The sequence below is a fragment of the Salvelinus sp. IW2-2015 genome, linkage group LG2, assembly GCF_002910315.2.
Source record: "Salvelinus sp. IW2-2015 linkage group LG2, ASM291031v2, whole genome shotgun sequence".
Lineage (NCBI taxonomy): Eukaryota > Metazoa > Chordata > Actinopteri > Salmoniformes > Salmonidae > Salvelinus > Salvelinus sp. IW2-2015.
In genome coordinates, this window is record NC_036839.1 from 27,816,622 (window position 1) to 27,840,814 (window position 24,193).

General features: G+C 41.5%; 1 protein-coding gene across 1 annotated transcript in view; it reads right to left on the bottom strand.

Annotated features, from left to right (window-relative positions):
* Nucleotides 1-24,193, bottom strand: part of ttn.2 (titin, tandem duplicate 2) — a 185,094-nt gene that overhangs the window by 86,285 nt on the left and 74,616 nt on the right. Inside the window, exons 87-115 of the mRNA XM_070446281.1 lie at nucleotides 22,686-24,185; nucleotides 22,125-22,181; nucleotides 12,839-13,234; nucleotides 12,195-12,464; nucleotides 11,814-12,089; nucleotides 11,576-11,715; nucleotides 11,323-11,449; nucleotides 10,962-11,231; nucleotides 10,546-10,812; nucleotides 10,135-10,398; nucleotides 9,896-10,035; nucleotides 9,561-9,687; nucleotides 9,170-9,436; nucleotides 8,780-9,046; nucleotides 8,401-8,667; nucleotides 8,170-8,309; nucleotides 7,918-8,044; nucleotides 7,052-7,194; nucleotides 4,973-5,096; nucleotides 3,901-4,167; nucleotides 3,657-3,754; nucleotides 3,163-3,331; nucleotides 2,659-2,925; nucleotides 2,203-2,469; nucleotides 1,705-1,983; nucleotides 1,183-1,591; nucleotides 901-1,025; nucleotides 522-788; nucleotides 162-431 (exon numbers count right to left, since the gene is read on the bottom strand). Of these exons, the coding sequence (XP_070302382.1) occupies nucleotides 162-431; nucleotides 522-788; nucleotides 901-1,025; nucleotides 1,183-1,591; nucleotides 1,705-1,983; nucleotides 2,203-2,469; nucleotides 2,659-2,925; nucleotides 3,163-3,331; nucleotides 3,657-3,754; nucleotides 3,901-4,167; nucleotides 4,973-5,096; nucleotides 7,052-7,194; nucleotides 7,918-8,044; nucleotides 8,170-8,309; nucleotides 8,401-8,667; nucleotides 8,780-9,046; nucleotides 9,170-9,436; nucleotides 9,561-9,687; nucleotides 9,896-10,035; nucleotides 10,135-10,398; nucleotides 10,546-10,812; nucleotides 10,962-11,231; nucleotides 11,323-11,449; nucleotides 11,576-11,715; nucleotides 11,814-12,089; nucleotides 12,195-12,464; nucleotides 12,839-13,234; nucleotides 22,125-22,181; nucleotides 22,686-24,185 (7,587 nt within the window). The remainder of the gene's footprint in view (nucleotides 1-161; nucleotides 432-521; nucleotides 789-900; nucleotides 1,026-1,182; nucleotides 1,592-1,704; nucleotides 1,984-2,202; nucleotides 2,470-2,658; nucleotides 2,926-3,162; nucleotides 3,332-3,656; nucleotides 3,755-3,900; nucleotides 4,168-4,972; nucleotides 5,097-7,051; nucleotides 7,195-7,917; nucleotides 8,045-8,169; nucleotides 8,310-8,400; nucleotides 8,668-8,779; nucleotides 9,047-9,169; nucleotides 9,437-9,560; nucleotides 9,688-9,895; nucleotides 10,036-10,134; nucleotides 10,399-10,545; nucleotides 10,813-10,961; nucleotides 11,232-11,322; nucleotides 11,450-11,575; nucleotides 11,716-11,813; nucleotides 12,090-12,194; nucleotides 12,465-12,838; nucleotides 13,235-22,124; nucleotides 22,182-22,685; nucleotides 24,186-24,193) is intronic.

Consider the following 24,193-nt stretch of genomic DNA (forward strand, 5'->3'; position numbering starts at 1 on the left):
AAAAATACATGAATAAATGGAATCCATATGAACAACAACAAATTCCAAGAAAAAGATCCCTTCCAAGAAAAATATAATTTCCAAGAAAAATGTTCCTTCCATGAAAAATATCCTTTCCCGTTATCCATTCAAATACAAGAGTGGATTGAAAGGCAACTTACCAATGACATCCAGAGTAATGAATGCCTCTCCCTGTCCGTGTTTGTTCTTGATGATAACCTTGTATTGTCCCTGATCGGACTTCTTAGGGTCCTTCAGCCTGTATTCTGTGCTGTCCCCAACGGTGTGGATGTTGTCCTTGGGCAGGCTGACGTTATCATAGAACCACTCAGCCTCAGCTTTAGGATACGCGCTGTAGGGCACGAACATGACGATGGGCTTTCCAGCGTCTGTTACTAAGCTCTGATCCATAGTCTTGATATTTGGCTTAGCTGTAGAGGAATAAACAATTATAAGATCAAATAATAAAAGGATTGATTTATTGTGGAATCGGAGAGGATATGAAGCCTATGATGACATACCTGCCAGTTCCAGCTTGGCTCTGGCATCCTTGTCTTTGGCGATGATTCTGTACTCTCCCTGGTCACGAGGCCTGATCTCACACACCTGGAGTCTGTGGATCTTGCCCTCGCTCATCATCTGGTACTTGTCACCCTGGACAATGGTCATGTTGTTCCTCAACCATTTGACCTCAACTCTGTCTTTGTTGAGCTCCACCTCAAACACAATATCAGAGCCTGGAGGCTCAAACACATCCTGAGGTGGTCTGACAATCTCAACTGCGGTCTCTGGAATAAAGATTACACAAGAAATTGAATTTGTGAAACATGAATTCATACAGAACGGTTAGAAAAATGGACTCACACAAACAGAATCATAGAATGAATTCAAGAGGCTTGCCTTCAACAAAGAGTTGGGCATGTGATCTCCTTTCATCGACGCCACAAGAATATTCACACTCATCATCTGGTCTGCACTCCTTGATACGCAGCCTGCAGGTCTTGCCCTCTTTTTCAAAGATGTACCTTGCAAAAAACAAATGGATAATGTTACAATACGCTTTTCTGTATTTAATGAAAATCCTGGGGTGGCCCTTAGGGGCAAATGAGCTTTTAAGATTTAGTTTCAGTGTCAATAAAGCGACAGTGACCGTGCCTCATAGCAGTCTAAAGGTTTTCCTACCTTGGTCCCTCTCTGATCTCACGTCCATTCCTGTACCATTTCACCTCAGCCTTCTCCTTGGTGAGTTTGCAGGTGAACTCAGCATCCTCAAACTCAGTGATGGTCTGGTCTTTGAGTTGTGCGGAGAAGTCAGTGGGGGCTTCGCTGATGATCATCTCAGCTGTAGACTTGTCATCACCAGCCATGACGGTGTATTCACCCTCATCAGCAAGAGTACAGTCCTTGATGGTCAGTGTGTGCTTGTATTGGTCCACCCTGTAGAGGATGCGTTTGCTGAGTGTGATCTCCTGACCAGCCTTCATCCATTTCAGAGTAACCTTCAGCCTGTTGACCTTGCAAGAGAAGCTAACAGTCTTCTTTTCCTGTGTGTCRCAGTCCTCAAGAGGTACAATGATCTTCAGACTCTCCTCTGTTGACAAAACAAAGAAATCAGTTAGTCATGTAGCTCAATTCAAACAAAAATAAGACATACTACTACATGAAATTAGCAATTGGTCAAATTGATAACAAAAATGTGTTCACCTTTTACGGTAAGTTTGCCAGAGCTCTTGGCATGTTCACCACGGTGGTTTGTCAATGTAATAGTATAGTTCCCTTCATCTRACTTCTCAGCATCCTTGATCCTCAGAGAGAACACGTTGTCTTTCTGGATCATGACGAACTTGCTGCTCTCAAACATGGTCTCATCGTTCTTCAGCCACTTAGCTTTAGCTCCCTCAGAGTTCACCTCACAGTTGAAGACCATCTCTTGTCCCTCTTTAGCTTCTGTGTCTTTGATTGGTGTAATGATCCTGAGTTTTTCTGTGGAAATCAAAGTGAAAGAAACACAAGTTAGGAAATCTAATTAATTATTTCCCCAAGGCTGCCTCTAAGAAAATCTTAGAAGAATATTACTTTATTGTCCAATTGTACAGGTCTAACGGAAAATGTACTTTATTGCAACCACTCCGAAAGACACATATACTGTACACATACAGATTGGAGAGGTTGGAATAGAAAATAAACATATTGATGACATACCAAGAACAAACAGGTCAGCTGTAGCTCTGGTGGTACCAATGAGGGCAACATAGGCTCCCTCATCCTTGGGTTCAGAGTTCTTGATAACAAGTATTCTTCTCTTGCCATCACAGACAATGTCGTACTTGTCCCCTTTTTCTAGCTCCTGATCATCCTTCATCCATTTGACAATGAATGTGTCTTTAGAGACTGAGCAGACAAACTCAGCCTTTTCTCCCTCAACCACCTCCTGACTCTGAGGCTTGGAGATAAACTCAGCAGCCAGTTCTGGAAGAACAAAAACAGATTAGTGTATATGCTCTCATTTTCCACAAATACTTTTACCTGCATCCCTTGATTTGGTTTTCATAATAGTACTGCCAGTGTGGAGCCACTACCCAGGATATTTAACTTTCTCCACCGGACAAAGGTCTTYAACTGACTAAATTAAACAGAGCTCATGTCTGATTTCATTACCATTTATYTTCAGGTTTCCAGTTGTCTGTGAGCTGGACAATTTGCAATGGTACTCTCCAGCATCATCTGTTTTGAGATCCTGAATGATGAGTATCCTCTTCCTGCCATCTACGATCTGATCGTATCTTCCTCCCTCTGGCAGTTCCTGGTCTCCTTTATACCACATGACATCAGCATCGGCCTTTGACACTTCACAAATCATCTTCACGCTGTCTGTTTCTGTTCCCTCCACGTTAGACAGGTTCCTGGTGAACCTAGCCTCTTCCTCTGCAAAGGAAATACAATATAACCATTAAGTCAATACATTATGATAAGTCGATTATAGTATATAACATTAAAATGAATTAATTTGCCTGTGTCCCAAATGGCACCCTAATCCTTATATAGTGCMMTACTTTTGACCAGATCCCTATGTGGGCCCTGGTCAAAAGTAGTACACTATATAGAGAWTAGGGTGCCATTTGGGATTCACCCTTTGAAGCAGAGAAAGTGTGCCAGACTCACCAATGACTGTAAGCATGCCGGAGGATTTGGAGACCTTTGCATCACATTCATATTCTGCTTCATCATCGAACACTGATTTGTGGATGATGAGAATGTGTTGGCGACCTTCGGCAATTATTTCATATTTCTTTCCCTTTCTGATTTCACTGCTGTCCTTCAACCAACGGACCTGTTTCCAGAAACAGCCATAAAACAAGGACATTACAATGACGGTACAATAATGTTAAGATGTACTGATGTACTGACAATTAAGGGAGAAAAATGTAACAGCAGCGTAAAAGGTTGAAAAACAGTGGAAGACAGGAAACACAACCAAGTCTCAGTCTTAATATTATGTTTTGTAACTCCACATGCAACTATATTATATTGTTATACAAATAAGAAGGTGTATTTGAATGTGCATTTGAAAACAAGAGGTGTGTGCATGTGTTGTGTGGGGGTTGGGAGAGTGGTAGGGTCCGGGAGGTAGGGGGTGAAGGGTCAGGAATCAATACCTTGACATTTTCGCGAGATACTTCACATTCAAATCTGGCAGAGTCCTTTTCTTTGACCTCAACATCATGGAGTGGCGTAGAGAACTCAACATGTGGAGCTGTAAGGACACGGTCATAGTATTAATACACCCGTATGCCAAATACACAAAAGTGTAGTCTTAACAACAAACAAACAAACAATATCAAAAGGTTTTTAATTTATACTTTAACAAACAAACAATATAATTATCTATACTTTACTTACGTTCAACGTTAAGGAAGCAAGAGGTTTTGAATTCTGAGGCGTCGCAGGTATATGTTTTTGAATCATCAAGAGTGCAGCCATGAATGATTAGTCTTCTCTTGCGGCCATCGGCAACAATGTCATATTTCTTAGTTTTGCGTATCTCCTGTCCGTCCTGGAACCACGTGACCTCAGCATTTTCTCTGGAGACTTCACACTCCAAAGTAGCAGTAGCCTCTTCCTCAACTGTCTGGTCCTCCAGAGGCTTGCTGAACTCAATTGGTGGCTCTGTGAGTTCACACATGAATTACACATGATGACTTTACATATCATAACAGCTTAGGAAACCAACAAACTCATTTGACCAAATTCTATTAGTACCACGAACTATTATTATTGTTATGGTCCCTCTTTAGATTAAGTGGCMTAAAACATATATTTTTTTGACTTGGTAGTTACAAAGGCAGGTACAGTTACAGTGTAAGCTACACATTCCGTTACGTAATTCCTTCAACCTGTTTGTTGTTTGGCAATTACTGTACATATTCATTCTTTTAATACATTTGTATTCAAATTTAACATTGTGGGTACACCTCTCCTCACTCTGTTATAAAAGCATACATGACTGTCTCACAGGCTCTCATTTCATACTTAACACATCATTACTTGCTGATGGGCATCTCATTTAATTCAGACTGGTTGGGTAGATCATGCTCCCACACCATTCACACCTGACCCACCTACATTATATTTTTGTCTGTGCTTTGCATCAAGGAGACAAATATTGTCTAAAGAAATCTGAATCTATGTCACAATGTGTACTCACACAGTACTTATACTCTGTCTACCTATGTAAATGCAAGGTAAATACTGGCCATTTAATGTAAAGTGGAATCATTGCGTTACTATGAACCTGGTCTATATAGCACCATATTTATCTGTCCAGTATGCTTTATAGAGTAAATATTGTGACTATATTGTTGTTTAACCTTATCGAATTCACAAAAAAACAGGTCTCCATGTTGGTTAAGAGAGCAGTTGGGGCAAGAATCTCTATAACAACCACAACTAAATACCACAAACCSCAACCTACCATTCACATGTAGTCTGGCCTCAATCTGGAAATCCTTTGCAGTGAGTTTAACTTCCCCATCCTCTGAAATCTTGACATCTCTGAGAGTCAGAGTGTGAGTTTTGCCTTCTGCTCGGGTGACCACCTGTGCAAATCAAGCAGTTTGATTAATCAGGTGGACGATGACAGCTATGGGTGGTCAAGCTATTTACTTCTTCCCCTGAATGAACATCAGCAGCTGGTGACAAGGGACTGAAGGGGCCCTAGGCTCAATTTTAACTCCTGTTGCCATCTGACTCCTCCACTTTCCCAAAGCTTGGGTGAGGTGGTTAACTAAGACAAAACTTTCCCAGTCCTTTGTAGTAGGTGTTCCATAAAGTCATCACTTTCCTCTTGACTGTAAACAATATAGAACTACCGCTTATGGTACAGTGGTACAGCAATCACAGTCATACGTTCTATAGTTTTTCCCCTATTACAAATAGTCATGACATGCCTAATGACATATGTGAAAACATGAGGAWCATAGCAGTTCATTCACAGGCCTTTGGCAAATGATTATCGAGCAGTTATTTAGCTGTATCTATTGCAAGATAGACTGTATATTCTTTTGCACACAAGAGATTTCAAACAACTTTAAACAGCCACTTTAAAACAACAACCCTGCAGGAAGGGTACCACATGAGGGAGGAGGATGTCTTCCCTATAACGCACAGCGTTGAGATTGCCTGCAATGACAACAAGCTCAGTCCGATGATGCTGTGACACACCGCCCCAGACCATGACGGACCCTCCACCTCCAAATCAATCCCACTCCAGAGTACAGGCCTCGGTGTAACGCTCATTCCCTCGACGATAAATGCAAATCCGACCATTACCCCTTATGAGACAAAACTGCGACTCATCAGTGACGAACACTTTTTGTCAGTCATGTCTGGTCCAGCAACGGTGGGTTTGTGCCCATAGACGACATTGTTGCCGGTGATGTCTGGTGAGGACCTGCCTTACAACAGGCCTACAAGCCCTCAGTCCAGCCTCTCTCAGCCTATTGCGGACAGTCTGAGCACTGATGGAGGGATTGTGTGTTCCTGGTTGTTGCCATCCTGTACATGTCCCGCAGGTGTAATGTCYGTGTGTACCGATCCTGTGCAGGTGTTGTTACACGTGGTCTGCCACTGCGAGTACGATCAGCTGTCCGTTTATGGTTCATTGAACAAGCACAGGAAACCCTTTACAATGAAGATCTGTGTTATTTGGATTTCTACGAATTACCTTGAAAGACAGAGGCCTGAAAAAGGGACWTTTCATTTTTTGCTGCGTTTATCTAACTAATTGTAACTGAAGAGAAAACCAGGCTACACAACATCGTAAATCAACCTATCATATAATGTTTCACACTTCAAAYCCACAGGAATGAATTAAATAATTAGATATGTACAGGTCTAACGCAACACATTTCAGATTTTAAAATGATAACTGTGAAATAGCTCTTCAAGCCACCTGCCATTGGACGCACACACTTGAAGAGGTTAAAAATAACTAGAAGAACGCTTACAGGGCAGAAAAGCCCTCCTGCGTTATCTCAAAACCCAGATCAAATCCCCAACTGGAATCCTGCTCCTCACAGGTCCATATATGCAGAAAGCATGTAGGTTGCACATGCAAGAAAATTAAAACAAAATGTATAAAAGTAAATAATGCAACAGGACAATCTAAGATCCATTTAAATTAAACAAACATTTGGAATAAAATTAAGGTAAACATAGGAGATAGTTGAGATCATGTTAAAACACTTAAAGTATTTGGGGTATGAGAATAGGTGATAATCCAGGTAGTAAATTCCGTGACAACATGTATTTGTCAAAAGCTGAAGAACATTCGCACATCCAGGTACTTTCCACAGGTGCTGGAGTTGTAGGCAAACTCWTGGAAAACAGAAAGGAAAACGCCGGAGCAGTGTGCAGCTTTTTCCTTTGTTTAACATATATTTGTCAGTCATATAGAAAAACTGTTGTTTATAAGTACAGTTCAAAGTCTTGGCATGTTTCCATATCAATTACTTGAGGTGTTGTCAGTGTTTAAGATGGTATAAACACTTACTCTGTCACTTGGCTCCAACTTTGCACCCCCTAGGAACCATTCCACAGCAATTCCTTCATATGACAGTTCACAGTCGAAAGTGGCGGTCTCCCCGGCAGTAACAGTTACATCCTTGAGAGGCCGCAGCAGGCCGATCACTCGCGCTTTAGATTGAGGAGAAAACATCGTTAGTCATTCCAAAATCCCAAGAGAAACCGGTAAATCCTTAACTGCTAATCCTCATTTTTGCGGATCCCCTGATGGCCGGCCACTGCTCTGGAGCCCTGTAAACCACCAGGAAAACTGCTAGGACTAACGCAGAGGGACTTGTCATTGGGGGGGGCCTTTCTCATTTGCATACCCAGTTTCCTTGAGATCTATATGGTCAGCAGAAAACTTTGAAGTAAGGCAGGTTGTACATTAGCTCTGCCAATCACTAACCGCCCACTCTAGATAAGGCATGTGGCTTCTAAAATAGCCACAACACCTGATTGGCCWTTAGCCCACGCCCTGCCAAACCATCGACTAGGCAATCTGTCCCTGTCAATCAACCTGTTGGAATTCTCCCTTAGTCCTCCCTTGTAAAACAAACTTTTGACACCTACTTAAAAGGGGCTGTAAATGCCTGACTACATCCTCATCTGAAAGCTCTGGGGTTTCCTTATTCAACTAACAGTTGGGACAATGTATCATTCAAACCCACCATAAACACATTTTTACTGATTAAATGTACTCCTAAGGGCAATTTAAACAAACGTTATTGGACACTTAAATGTTTTTGTTGGTGGCCCACTTGATGGTATGCATATCTTACAAAGTGTGGCTTTAACAAATCAGTGTTTATCTAATTGTCAGATAAATGTGTGAGTGTATTAAATCATTCTCACCTTTAACTCTAAGCTGAGCATTGGATTTAGCATTGGCAGCCTGGAAGTCAACTTCTCCGGCCTGATCCATGCGAACGTTGTACAGGATCAGCACATGCCTTGTACCCTCCTCCTTAATCTCACAGTCCTTGAAAGATAATACACAAACAGTCACTAAGTGATCATCATCAAGCGATTTTTTTTCTCAGCCACTATGAAAAGTAGTAAGGAACGTCCAATAATGCAGTAATAATAATATGGATATTTTCTTACAGCAGACTGATGAAGGGCCTCTCCCTTGAGTTTCCAGTGACCATGTACTTCCTCCTCAGAGATCTCAGTCTCAAACTTGGCAATTTCAGTTTCTGTGACTTCCACGCTGTACAGGGGCCTGACAAACTTAATGTCACGCTCTGTAGAACAAACACAAAGACAAGTGTTTGTATGAATGAAAGAAAAGACACTGCATCCCWCAAATGCTGAGCTAAAAACACTAAAGGATACCTTCAATGTTGAGCTTGGCCGTAGTTTTATCCGAATCACAATCACAGGTGTATTCTCCAATGTCGGCTTTCTCTGTCTTCTTAATGATCAGCATACGCCTCTTTCCATCGGCTTTGATGGCCACATTCTTGGAGGGAGTGATTTGCTGGCCACCTTTGAACCATTTCACCTCTGCATTGGGCTTGCTCAGTTCACAAACCATTGTCAGTTCATCCTTCTCAGTGACTGAGTAGTCGTGCAGTTTTGTCGTGAAGTAAGGCTTTCCCTCTGTTGATGAAAAAGAAACCATGATGAGTTGTGTGTGTGATATTTCACTTTCGACAACGGTAACTCACCTGTTTCGCCAACAACGTTTCAAGGATTTTAACGGTATACTAACCGAGGACTGTGAGCATGGCCTCTGAGCTTTTGCCCATGGCTTCTACTTTGATCATTGATGTGTCATCAATGGACACCTCCTTGAAGGTCAATTTGTGCATCGTGCCATCGTCTGACATGTGCACAACTTTGCTGGGATGCAAACGCACACCGTTCTTGTACCAGGTGACCTGGATGTTGTCATGTGAGAGTTCAATACTGAACTCTGCCGTCTCACGCTCCTTGACAGTGACATCCTTAATGGGCTTGACAAACTCAAGGCGAATTCCTGATAAGACATTCAATTCATAAGAAATTAAATCATCGTCATCGTGAGAAGATCAATTTCAATCACTTGTAATGAATTGAATCAGGATTTAAACAGGAAGCACAAAATATATCTTCAGATTACCTTGGATAACTAGTTTGCCAGTGGTTCTCTTGTCCTCTGCCTCAAATATGTACTTAGCTTCATCCTCATATGCGGCAGATTTGACCACCAGAGTGTGTCTTTTTCCCTCATGGGTAATATCAAACTTATCATCAGCTGTCAACTCATGAGATCCCTTGAACCAACGGAAGCTCTTGGGTTCTCTTGACACCTCACACTCAAATCTGGCCTCATCCTTTTCATACACTTGCACATCACTCAAAGGTGTGACAAATGTAATAGGACTCTCTGTAATTCAGAAGGAAACAGAGACAATGTGGCATCGTGGCAATGCGTAGAATACCACCACTGAAAGTATTTACATTACATTATCAGATTAGATCACCAACCAAATGTTTATTTTTAATCTCACCTTTCACTTTCAGATTAGCMACACATTTAGCATTGGCAGCTGTAAATCCAATCTCCCCTGACAAGGGGGCCTTGAGATTGTACAATATCAGCGTGTGCTTTGCACCGTCCTCTATGATTTCAATGTCCTGTAAGTAGTGGTAAAATTAATGTGGAAAATTGTCCAGATTAGATGAAGACGAAGAGGAAAGGGAGGAAGGAGGAGGAGAATGCTATAGGCTGTTTCATTATAATATTTCAAGATAACGTAATGGATGTGAATGAATGATCACGGAATTGATATGAGTTGTAGAATGGTAAAACAACAGTGAGAATTATTTGGTCTATTTAACATACAGGGGATTGAGTAAGGACTTCTCCGTTCAGTTTCCACTGGCCATGGACATCATCTTCAGAGATTTCTACCTCAAAACGAGCGGTCTCACCATCAAAGACCTCAACGCCATACATTGGGCGAGTTATCTTTATATCTCGAGCTGCAATTCAGGATTGAGAACATTACAATTACAAGAAAAAACGCACGAATGTTCTCAAAATAAAYGTTTGTTCTATGACAAACATTTGTAATTGCTTACCCTCGATGTTAATATTTGCCAGGGTTTTGTCCGTTCCACAATCACATATGTATTGTCCCTTATCTCTGTCATCCACTTTCTTAATGGACAACACTCTTCGATTCGCTTCAGCACTTATGGTTACCATCTTAGAGGCCTTAATTTCAGTCTCATTATGGTACCACATGACTGGGACATCTTTGCTGAGTTCACAGTCCAGAGTTACTTCGTCTTTCTCGACTGCAGTATAATCCTGCAACTTCACTACGAAGTATGCATCACCCTCTGGAACATGGAAAAGTCATCAGGAGGATATGTGTTTTATATTCTGCATTTATGTAATGTAGCATGGTGCAAATCCGTAAATGAGTTCAAGGATTTCAATCACAACAAAGAAACAAACAATAAATAAAGGAACAAAGCAGGGGTTACCTATCACCGTCAGGTTTGCCATTGAGGGAATTCCTTTAGCCTCTGCCTTAATCTGGCAGATATCATCTAGAGTCAACTCCTTGATTTCTAGTGTATGTTTCTTTCCACGACTATAGATGAGCACGGTTCGGCTCACATGGAGTTTGGTTTCATTTTTGTACCATGTCACAGGTACATTCTCATGAGAGAGCTCAAGCTCAAACCGAGCAGTGTTACCTTCCTTCTCAATTTGGTCCTGAAGTGGCAATTCAAATTTGAGCCTCATACCTATATGTTAGATGAGTGCATATTGGACTTAGTTACAAGAAATTCCAACTAGGAAATTAATTAATGAATCACAGGGAACAACTTTTGATGATAGCAAACGAAAACCACTCAAAGGACATCAAATCTAATAACAATGGTTCCACACTTACCCTCCACAGTGAGTGTAGCAGTTGACTTTTTGCCCGAGGCTTCAATACTGTAAATTCCCTCATCATCAAACTCACAATTGTTAATGACCAACATGTGTTTTTTTCCATCATTGATAATTTCATATTTTTTGTCTGATGTACCAATGGTGTCAGAACCCTTAAACCACATGACTTTAGGCACATCCTTTGTGATAGTACACTCAAACATAGCCTGTTTCTTTTCAGGTACAGACACGTCCTTCAAGGGGACTGTGAAGTCCATTTCCAGTTCTGGGAGATACAAATAATGATCTCTTTATCAATACATGCATAACATCATCGATACATACATACATAATTTGTTCTTGGAACTACTGCTTACCCTTGACTGTGAGCACAGCACTAGTGACAGCATTCAGAGCTGTGTAAGACACTTCACCAGACGCGTCCAGTGGAACACTTTTCAGAGTTAGGAAACGTTTCTTGCCCTCCATTTTGATCTCACATGTCTAAAAAATAAATGTAAAAAAAGTTAAACAGATATCGAAGACTGGTCAACATTTAAAACAGTTTTTCTGAAAGTTTAGGTTACGGTTACTGTCTGGGGAAATATTTCAGTCAAATACAAGTCTTACCGGTGATCTTGTTAAGACCTGCCCTCTATGTTTCCATTCTCCAGGCACATCCTCTTCAGATATCTCCGTTTCAAATGTAACATCCTCTTTCTCGACCACCTCACAACTGGAGAGAGGCTTCAAGATCTGAGCTTCACGTTCTRTAAAAATATCAAAAGTATATAATAAGCATTCACTTCATGTAGGTAGCCTTCCTTGATTCAACAACATACAAGATATGTGTGATTGTGCAACCAACCTCCAAGAGTCAGTTTAGCTGTGTATCTGTGACCTTCAACTTCCATGGCATATTCTCCGATATCGTCGGGCTGTGCATTCTTTATTGTGAGAGTCAAGACTTTTCCTTCTTTCTTGACCTCAGTCTTGTCAGTAGGATCATTAGTAATCTCATCGTTGCCTTTGAAAAACTTCCAGTTGGGTGTTTCTTTGAAGAGCTCACACTTGAAAGTGGCATTGGCCTTGGGTTTCACATGCTGATCTCTCAATGGTTTCACCAACCAGTCTCTGATAATTTCTGTAAAATTAAGATGTAATCAGTTTTCGTACGTAGATGAACAGATTGAGTATATTTATATTGTTGGTAGGTGTCAACAATTTATTTAGGAAATTATCTACAAACCAATGATTTTGACAGTTGTTTTGGTCCTGATGAGTTCACACTCGCATGCGTAGATTCCAGCGTCGTCATCGCCCGTGTTCTGGATCGTAACGGCGTGTTGCATTCCAATGACGTTGATGGCCACCTTTCCAGGGATTACTTTGAGGACCTTACCACTCTTCATCCAGGTCACTTCTCTCTCCTTGTTCAACTCACAGGTCAGGTACATAGGCTGCCCCTTCAGGACTGACGTCTCCTCATCCAGCTCCTTCACCCACTTCACGGGCAGTTCTGAATGCGTAAGTATTGGGTTAGTATTAGGTCGTTATTTACATACAAGTTATTTGCATCAAAATGTAAAGGTAAAATGCATCAACCCATATCAATAATACATACATGTAATAATCAGTGCAACTTAAATCTGACATAGAAGCTACATAGATTAAGGAATACTTTATCAAAAAAGGGAGTACTTTCCATAAAGTTGTGTAGTTATACGGTATACATTTTTATAAAACAATATAAAACAAAACATTAAGTAAATTTTTTTTATTTAAGCTACATTACCTGTAAATGAATTGTGATCAGCTTTTCAGTGGTTTACATGATTTTGTTAAAAAAAGAAGATTCTTATAAATACATAAATTCATAATAATCTGAAATACCTTCAACAATGAGTTTAGCAGTCGTTGTCTTTTCCTTGTTGCCCAGCTTGGCCACACAGGTATATTCTCCAGTGTCAGAAAGTTGGACGTCAATAATGGCTAGTCTGCGATCTTTGCCATCAGAGGTGAATTTGTGTTTTGGACTCTCTCTTAGGTTGCTGTCATCTTTCATCCATGTAGTTACAGCAGTAGAAGGTGAAACCTCACACTCAAACGTAGCAGAAGCACCAACAGCGTCACCTTCTTGTAACACTATGTCTTTGAGCGGTTTCGTGAACTTCAGTGGAACTGCTTTAAGCTGGAATCCGAAAGGATTAGCATCGGGTGGTTTGTCTCCTCCACCACCGGGTTTCAGTCCTCTACCCCTGCCTTCACCAGGGGATGGGGTTTTGCCTGCTACAATTCAGACACAATTACACAGATTAGATGTTTAGCCTGTTTACATTAGTTAAAGTGTCGATATGTAATGTTTTGGGCAAACTGACCAAATTCACATAGAAATGTGAGTTATAGATCTATCATTCTACTTGAAAGCAAGTCTAAGAAGCTGTAGATCTGTTCTATGTGCACTATTTCTATGCTTCCCTTCCTAAGTTTTGTTTTTGCGTCTTTTACTTTTGGTTTTGTACACCAGCTTCAAACAGCTGAAACAACAATATTTTTGGTTATGGAAACTACATTTCATGGTGGTTTAGRTGGTACAATGATTCTCTACACTATACTATCTTATTTTGTCACATAAACTGACATTAGGCGAACTATTAGAGTTTTAGCAATCAAGAAATGGAGGAGCGATTTCTGCATAGTGCAACTTTAAAAGTGTTCAAATGTTCAAACTAATACATTTGTAACACTTACAATGTTAACACTTACAGTGTTAAACTAGAAAAATATTTTTCCTAATAGAAAATGTGAGTGCAAAGGTACAGCATTTTTATGGTAGTGGAAGAAGTTTAGAAGTTTACATTTTTAGATGCTACTGGCTTGTGTTGAAAAATGTATGCTAGTGAAGTAGAATTMGGCTAGTGACTATCAGAGAAATAGTAGTGAGATAGTACCCTTTATAAAACAGGGAGTTTGTATCCTGAAYGCTGTTTGGTTGATAGGTGCTTGTTATTCAAGATAATACATGATAAATGCCTGTTAACAGTCCCATTTGAATTATCACTGCACTTGGGGGGCTCCCGAGTCGCGCAACGGTCTAAGAAACTGCATCTCAGTGCTAGAGGTGTCATTACAGACCCTGGTTTGATTCCATGCTGTAACACAACCAGGTGTGTTTGGGAGTCCCATAGTGCAGCGCACAATTGGCCCGGTGTCATCCGGGTTAGGGTTTGGCCGTCATTGTAAATAATAATTTGCCTAGTTAAATAAAGGTTATTAATTTTATATATAAATAATAATACAAATAATAAAAAAATCCACTGCCCCCCAGTGACTCGGATTCGACCATTAGTGACTTGGACATGGACTCGACCAGCAGTCTCTCATTACTTAATTCAACATGCTGCTAGATGCAGCAAATGTTAGATAGTTACTGTATTAACTGCAGTAAGACAGCTTCCTCATTATGATTAATGAAATTAGTTGGCTAGCTAGCAAGGGAATGTTAGCCAGCCTGCATAACTAAAATCTTAGAAAAAAGGGTTCCAGAAGGATTCTTTGGCTGTCCCTATAGGAGAAAACGTTTTGGTTCCAGGTGGAACCCTTTTGGGTTCCAGGTAGAACCATCTGTGTAAAGGGTTCTACATTGAACTCAAAAGGGTTCTACCTGGAACCAAAAAGGGTTCTTCAAAAGGTTCTCCTATGGGGACAGCCGAAGAACCCTTTTAAGTTCTAGATTGCACCTTTTTTTCTAAGACTGTAGCAACCAAAGAAAGTTTAGTTACTTAAATAGATGTATTTCTGGACTGGTAGAATACATTTCCATTATATTATTTGAAAAGCAGAGAAAGAGACAAAAGATTTCATACACTCCTAGTTTTTGTCTAACTTGTTGGGAAAGAGGTCACAATATCAGATTTTAAAAGTTAAGAGAAAAAGTAGTTGACAAGGTTAGTAAAACAGCTTTATCTCTGGATTGGTAGAAGATACAGTATACAGTGCGGGTATAGCCTACACCTACTTCCGGCGCCGACCGAGATGGCCGCCTCGCTTCGCGTTCCTAGGAAACTATGCAGTATTTTGTTTTTTTTATGTGTTATTCCTTACATTGTAAGGTAATCTTAGGTTTCATTACATACAGTCGGGAGGAACTACTGAATATAAGAGCAACGTCAACTCACCATCGTTACAACCAGGAATATGACTCTCCCGAAGCGGATCCTGTGTTTTGCCTTCCACCCAATACAATGGATCTGATCCCAGCCGGTGACCCTAAACAACGACGCCGTAAAAAGGGGCAAACGAAGCGGTCTCCTGATCAGGCTTCGGAGACGGGCACATCGCGCTCCACTCCCTAGCATACTACTCGCCAATGTCCAGTCTCTTGACAATAAGGTTGATGAAATCCGAGCACGGGTAACATTCCAGAGAGACATCAGGGATTGTAACGTTCTTTGCTTCATGGAAACATGGCTCACTCGAGAGACGCTAACGGAGTCGGTGCAGCCAGCTGGTTTCTTCACGCATCGCGCCGACAGAAACAAACATCTTTCTGGTAAGAAGAGGGGCGGGGGTGTATGCCTTATGATCAACGAGACGTGGTGTGATCATAACAACATACAGGAACTCAAGTCATTCTGTTCACCAGATTTAGAATTACTCACAATCAAATGTCGACCGCATTATCTACCAAGGGAATTCTCTTCGATTATAATCACAGCCGTATATATTCCCCCCCAAGCAGACACATCGATGGCCCTGAACGAACTTTATCTGACTCTTTGTAAACTGGAAACCACACACCCTGAGGCTGCATTCATCGTAGCTGGGGATTTTCAAAACACAAGGCTAAATCTGAAACAAAACTCCCTAAATTCTATCAGCATATCGATTGTGCTACCAGGGCTGGTAAAACCTTGGATCATTGTTATACTAACTTCCGCGAGCATATAAGGCCCTCCCCCGCCCTCCTTTCGGAAAAGCTGACCACGACTCCATTTTGTTGCTTCCATCCTACAAACAGAAACTAAAACAGCAAGCTCCCGCGCTCAGGTCTGTTCAACGCTGGTCCGACCAATCTGATTCACGCTTCAAGACTGCTTCGATCACGTGAATTGGGATATGTTCCGCATTGCGTCCAACAACAACATTGACGAATACGCTGATTCGGTGAGCGAGTTCATTAGAAAGTACATTGACGATGTCGTACCCACAGCAACGATTAAAACATTCCCAAACCAGAAACCGTGGATTGATGGCACCATTCGCGTGAAACTGAAAGCGCGAACCACTGCTTTTAACCAGGGCAAGGTGACCGGAAACATGACCGAATACAAACAGTGTAGCTGTTCCCTCCGCAAGGCAATCAAACAAGCTAAGTCCCAGTATAGAGACAAAGTAGATTCGCAATTCACAGCTCAGACACAAGAGGTATGTGGCAGGGTCTACAGTCAATCACGGATTACAAAAAGAAAACCAGCCCGTCGCGGACCAGGATGTCTTGCTCCCAGACAGACTAAATAACTTTTTTGCTCGCTTTGAGGACAATACAGTGCCACTGACACGGCCCGCTACCAAAACTGCAACTCCTTCACTGCAGCCGAGATGAGTAAAACATTATTTATTTTATTTTTTATTTTTTTTTCAAATATTTTTTATTGAACACACACAAGAATGGTGTATAGGTATAAAAGACAGGTATACAATTCTTATCTAAACATAAAAGAGCAGACAGAACCAAAAAGACCCAGAGTTCTGGGTACAAAATAAATATTACAAAACAAGACATACAGAACAAGGACAGGTAGAAAGAAAGAGGGTAGGTGTCACCCCCACTTATTCCCCCTTTATCCCTCCCCACTTCTTCCCCCCCTTTATCCCTTCCCCTTGTTCCCCTCCCGACTGCTCGGGTGGCGGTGCCAGCACATGCTGCCCAAAGGTGGATTAAAATATTACAATTGAGAGTGCGTTAAAAAGTACCAATTCACAGCGCCGAATGGTCCAAGTAAGAGAGGAAAGGCTGCCAGATTTGATCAAATGTTGATAGTTTATTGTTCAGAATATATCTAATTCTTTCTAAGTGTACAGTGTTTGCCAATTCGCTGAGCCATAATTTGGTAGTGGGCGCTTCCTCTTTTTCCAAAACAACAAGATTCGTTTTTTTGCCGAAATGAGACTGTAAGAGATGAGTTGTTTTTGAGGGTTGGTTAATCCGTTTAGGGAATCAGACACTCCCAGGATTATCAGAAGCGGGTCTGGGTCAATTGAAGTCTCCAGAACTTCAGAGAGGATCCTAAAAATTCCACACCAGTAACCATACAAGCTAGAGCATAGGGCAAAGCAGTGGAGTAGTGTACCCTGTGCAGCCTGACATTTATCACACATAGGGGATGTATCAGGAAATATCCTATGCAGTTTGGTTTTGGAATAGTGTAATCTGTGTAATACCTTGAATTGTATGAGACGATGTCTGGAGTTAATGGAGCAGGTGTGGATATACTCCAAGCTATCTTCCCAGTCTGCCACCGAAATGTCAGTCCCTAGTTCTTCCTCCCATTTTGCCTTAATGGCATCTGTAGAAGGTGTGCTAACAGATTGAAAAGCATCATATAAACGAGATATCAGTTTGTCTGAGGTGGGGGATGTTTTTATGCATCCGTCAAACATGGAAGGCTTAGCGTTCCCAAATGTTGGGAGGTGTTTTCTAACATAGTCTCTGATTTGTAGGTATCTGAAAAAGTTACTTCTGGGAAGTTTATAAGTTTCCCTCAGCAACTCAAAGGAAGCAAAGGTCCCTTCTATATATAAATCCCCTATGGTACTTATCCCCAATTCTCCCCATTGCTCAAAGGTGTTATCAAGGTTAGAGGGGGCAAAGGAGGGGTTCCTGGCAACAGGAGCATGAATGACATTGGTCTAAGCTCAAAGTGGGTTTTAATTTGCTTCCAGATTCGGACTGTGCTATGTATAATAGGATTGTACGATAAAGTGACCTCTCCAGATTGACAGGCGACAAAATCACAGCACCAATAGAGAAGGGTGACACTCCTCCCGCTCCATACTAAGCCAGCTGGGACGGACGCGCGTCAAAAACGTAACAGCGCGGAGGTTAGCAGCCCAGTAATAAAATATAAAATTTGGGAGAGACAATCCTCCTTCCATTTTGGATTTGCAGAGGTGTTTTTACCTATCCTGTGTGTTTATAATCCCAGATGAAAGGATTGTAATTGAGTCCAGTTGTTTATGAAAGGATTTAGGTATGAATACTGGGATGTTCTGGTATAGGTAGAGCAGTTGTGGGAGGAAGACCATTTTAATGGCATTAATTCTTCCGAGCAGAGAAATTGGAAGAGTTCTCCAAAATTGTATGTTTGTCTTGAGTTTTTGCATCAGAGAGGGGAAATTCTCTTTAAATAGTAAGGAGTATTGTTTGGTAACTACAATTCCTAGATAGGTACATTTTTCTGAAGATAACTTAACTGGAAGATGTTCTAGCCAGGACGTGTTTTGTAACCGTATGGGCATTAATTCACTCTTGTTCCAATTTATTCTGTATCCCGAGAAGTACCAAACAAATTAATCACATCAAGAATAGCTGGAATACTAGCTTGGGTTCTGTTACATAGAGGAGAATGTCATCTGCGTATAGGGAAATCTTATTTAGAGTATCTTTAGTATTATAGCCGTGTATTGCTGCATCAGATCTAATCGCCTGAGCGAGAGGTCAATGATTAGGGCGAAGAGCATAGGCGACAGCGCACAACCCTGCCTTGTCCCTCTGTAAAGGTTAAATCGGGCGACAATGATTGGTTAGTGAGTATTCTCGCACAGGGGTTCCTATATAAAGCTGGATCCAATTTATGAACCCATCTCCAATATTACATTTCTGTAGGACTTTGAATAGATAGGACCACTCAACTTGGTCAAAGCCTTCTCGGCGTCAAGAGATATAACGGCAAGGTCCACGTTTGGTAACCTCTGAGAAAACATAATGTTGAAGAGGCGCCTGAGATTGAAAGAATGAGTTTCTGTTCGGGATAAAGCCGGTCTGGTCCGAATGGACCAATTTGCCAATTAAAGTGCTAAGCCTGTGAGCCAGGGTTTTGCTAAAATCTTTTGGTCTGTATTAAGGAGGGATATTGGTCTGTATGACCTACCTCTTCCGGATCTTTACCCTTCTTATGTATAACTGTAATGAATGCTTCATCCAAAGTAGATGGGAGAGCTCCATCCTTCTTGGCCTGAACCAACATTTTGTGCAGGTAGGGAGAGAGCATGTTGCTGAATGTTTTATAGAATTCACTAAGGGTATCCATCTGGGCCCGGGGTCTTCCCACTCTTTAGAGATTTAATTGTTTCTCGAATTTCTTCAAGAGATATTTCCTTATTCAGGAAGTTAGAATCTTCCTGGTTCAGGGCAGGAAGATTACAGCCCTCTAGTGAGTAAAACATTTAAACGTGTTAACCTCGCAAGGCTGCAGGCCCAGACGGCATTCCCAGCCGCGTCCTCAGAGCATGCGCAGACCAGCTGGCTGGTGTGTTTAAGGACATATTCAATCAATCCTTATCCCAGTCTGCTGTTCCCACATGCTTCAAGAGGGCCACCATTGTTCCTGTTCCCAAGAAAGCTAAGGTAACTGAGCTAAACGACTACCGCCCCGTAGCACTCACTTCCGTCATCATGAAGTGCTTTGAGAGACTAGTCAAGGACCATATCACCTCCACCCTACCTGACACCCTAGCCCACTCCAATTTGCTTACCGACCCAATAGGTCCACAGACGACGCAATCGCAACCACACTGCACACTGCCCTAACCCATCTGGACAGAGGAATACCTATGTGAGAATGCTGTTCATCGACTACAGCTCAGCATTTAACCCATAGTACCCTCGAACTCGTCATCAAGCTCGAGACCCTGGGTCTCGACCCCGCCCTGTGCAACTGGGTCCTGGACTTCCTGACGGGCCGCCCCCATGTGGTGAGGGTAGGTAACAACATCTCCACCCCGCTGATCCTCAACACTGGGGCCCCACAAGGGTGCGTTCTGAGCCCTCTCCTGTACTCCCTGGTCACCCACGACTGCGTGGCCATGCACGCCTCCAACTCAATCATCAAGTTTGCGGACGACACTACAGTGGTAGGCTTGATTACCAACAACGAGAGACGGCCTACAGGGAGGAGGTGAGGGCCCTCAGAGTGTGGTGTCAGGAAAATAACCTCACACTCAACGTCAACAAAACAAAGGAGATGATTGTGGACTTCAGGAAACAGCAGAGGGAGCACCTCTCCACATCAACGGGACAGTAGTGGAGAAGTGGAAAGTTTTAAGTTCCTCGGTGTACACATCACTGACAAACTGAATTGGTCCACCCACACGACAGCGTTGTGAAGAGGCGCAGCAGCGCCTCTTCAACATCAGGAGGCTGAAGAAATTCGGCTTTCACCAAAAGCACTCACAAACTTCTACAGATGCACAATCGAGAGCATCCTGTCGGGCTGTATCACCGCCTGGTACGGCAACTGCTCCGCCCACAACCGTAAGGCTCTCCAGAGAGGTAGTGAGTCTGCACAATGCATCACCGGGGGCAAACTACCTGCCCTCCAGGACACTACACCACCCGATGTCACAAGGAAGGTCATAAAGATCATCAAGGACAACAACCACCCGAGCCACTACCTGTTCACCCCGCTATCATCCAGAAGGCGAGGTCAGTACAGGTGCATCAAAGCAGGGACCGAGAGACTGAAAAACAGCTTCTATCTCAAGGCATCAGACTGTTAAACAGCCACCACTAACATTAGTGGCCGCTGCCAACATACTGACTCAACTCCAGCCACTTTAATAATGGGAATTGATGGAAATTATGTAAAAATGTATCACTAGCCACTTTAAACAATGCCACTTAATATAATGTTTACATACCCTACATTACTCATCTCATATGTATATGTATATACTGTACTGTATATCATCCACTGCATCTTGCCATCTTTAYGTAATACATGTATCACTAGCCACTTTAAACTATGCCACTTTATGTTTACATACCCTACATTACTCATCTCATATGTATAGACTGTACACTATACCATCTACTGCATCTTGCCTATGCCGTTCTGTACCATCATTCATTCATATATATTTATGTACATATTCTTTATCCCTTTACACTTGTGTGTATAAGGTAGTAGTTGTGGAATTGTTAGGTTAGATTACTTGTTGGTTATTACTGCATTGTCKGAACTAGAAGCACAAGCATTCCGCTACACTCGCATTAACATCTGCWAACCATGTGTATGTGACAAATAMATTTGATTTGATTTGATTACATGATGAGATTATTATGGAAAAAAGAGTGAGATAATTTGTATTTGTCAATCAGCAGCCAAGCATCGATCATCATGTCACCAGAATAAGACCCTGGATATTTACTGGAAAGGAGCATCAAGCTCATCATCTTGCACATTCACCACCCTTTGAAGTTAATGATAACTTATTTCATCTGTAGCCTAATAGACTGCATGATTTCCCCAGTCATAGTTGGAGGACCACACAACATGTCATCGTGTGACAATACGATGGTTATTATAATCAATATTTGCGCATAAAATAGTTCCACCGCCAATTCTCACATAATTAATTTTACTGACACAAAAAGATCCCACATTGCCTAATGTATTTTGTTTTGTCAACATTTGGAAAGTAGCGACAAATTAGCTTTTTCATCAGGCCTGTTGTAACATTTTTTATCCGACATGTACTTCACTCGCATAAAAAGGTTGGGCGGAAACCTGGTTATAGACTAAGTTTTGTCTAACTTGTTAGGAAAGTGGTCAAAGTAGCTGATTTGTATCAAAAGCAAGTGTTGACAGTGGATAGAATGTTGGATGTCATTGCTGAATTATGGGAAGTTTTTAATGTTGAAGACATCCCATTGAAGTGGATGGAGGCTTTGGGGAGGACTAAAAGGTTAATAGTTTAAAAAGTATAAATTATATTAAAAAGCTGTTGACAAGCAATTTAAGTTGAATCATCCTGCCCGTTTTAAAGTTCGAACAGTGCTTATTGTTGGTTATTATATAACTATTCAAAATAAGTTAGTCAGAACATTGAGAGTAGAGTGTGCTGACGCTGCACTCTAAAACAAAAAATATTTTCACATGGATGKAACCAGTCTTACCTTTGAGGCCTCTACCTCTACCTCTGCCTGTGCCTGCTTCTTCTGCTGGCTTTCCATCTGTTTAAGATATTTAAAATGACTATACCGTAAAGACAGATAACATTCAAATCCCTTATAAATATTTTACTCAGAATTGTACATACAATATGGAGAGATAAATAAAGATGAAGGGTGATGATGGGAACAAATTAACAATGGATGATGGGAGATGGGTATATAATACACAATGTCAAACACCATGTGGAATAACAGCATGCCAAACATGTGCTTTTTACATGGATTGACAGACAATTAATAGAAACATGGAGACTCACATGGAGAAACAACACAAAATGATGACAAACAACACATAGAACATAAAAACATTAAGACGGAAATGGATGAAGATTATTTAGGATGAAATACTTTTTCTGACGAAAATGATCGACATGAAGAAACAATACGAAATTATGAAAAACATTAACATGTAGAAAATGAAAACATTCAGATGAAAATGGGTGGAGATTATTTGGGGTTAAGGACTTTTTCTTCAACGGTGATTCGCTCCAGCCTTCATCTCACCTCGTCTTGGCATTCCAAGTGCATCACCTTCCTCTCCCAAATCTTCTGTGGATCCAGGACTATCACGAGGGGCAAGTTCCCATCCCCAACCTTCACTGTCAGATTCCTCCTCAACATCTGGCTCCTCCTCAAATACTTCCTCCTCCAGTTGAGTCGAGATCTTTCGTAACTGTACAGCTTTAGGGGAAAGCTCTTTCATTGCCAGCACCTTCTTCAGTGGTGCTCCATCAGTTTCCTCTTGTGGTGATTTCTTTGGAACTTTTTTGAGGGTAACACCTTCAAATGAATCTTTTGGTGAAACTTCTTTGGGTAGCTTTTTGGTCCTTTCTGCACTGGGCTTCCTCTCCATAGTAATTTTTTCTATTTCTTTTGGCTTTGGTTTTTCAACCTTAGGTGAAGGAGTCTTTTTCAGTTCTACCATTTTCTTAAGTGTCTCTTCATGCTTTGAGGGTTTATCTTTTTCTTTGTCCTCTTGTTCCTTTGGCACCTGCTCAACCTTTTTTAACTGTACTGGCTCTTCCTCTTTAGGACTCTTTTCCATTTTCTTTACGRGTGCTGTCTTTGGAGGACTTGGCTTTTGTTGAAGGATTTTTTGAGCATCTTTCTTCTTCTCAGGCTCCTTCTCAGGCTTCACAGCTTCAGTGTCAGCTTTAGGTGACTTTGAAAATGGCTTCAATTTAACATCTTCCTTCTCTTGCTCCTGTGTTGGAATCCTTTTCACCTTTGTCAGTGGTTTGTCYGAATCCTGGACTTGTTCATCTTCAGGAACTTTGGTCACTGGTTTTAATTCGACTGCCTGTGACTCTTCTTTAGCACTAGGAACTCTATCAGCTTTCTTATGATCAACAGGTTCTTTGATGTCTTCATCTCTTGATGGTCTCTCACCTCTTTTGAAAGCCCCAGATTCCTTATCTTTGTACTTGTCCTTCTCTGGCTCAACGGTTCCTGCTTTAGGAGATTTTTGGAACGGTTTTAACTTCACAGTTTCTTCTCCTTTTTCATCTGATGGTAATCTGGACACTTTCTTTAGGGCTAAACTGGGGTCTGTTGGTGCCTCTTCTTTCACACCCTTGGGAGTTTTCTTCAAAGTCATTTCGTCCTCTTCTTTTTCAGCTTTGGGGATGGTCTTCCGAGACCATTTGTCCTCAGTTGAGTCTTTTGTTTCAACCTCTTTAGGTGTCTTTACTTTAGCTCCATCAGGTATCTGGCTGATTTTATCTGTCTTGCCGATTTCCTCTGCCTCATATCTTTCATATACTGTTACTTCAACTTCTTCATACACTCTCTCTTCAAAGTCATGGATTGTATGCTTCGTAATTTTCTGAGGAGGTTTCTTTGGTGGCGCTGGCTGATCTTCAAAGGGGACTGAAGGCACTTTCTTCAGTGATATAATCTCCTGTTCTTGCTCCACATCTTTGGATATCCTGGTTGTTTTCTTCAAGGTTGGCAGTACGAGTGTTTCTTCTTTCTCAACATGAATTTTTGCTTTTTGTCGGAGAACTGCAGTA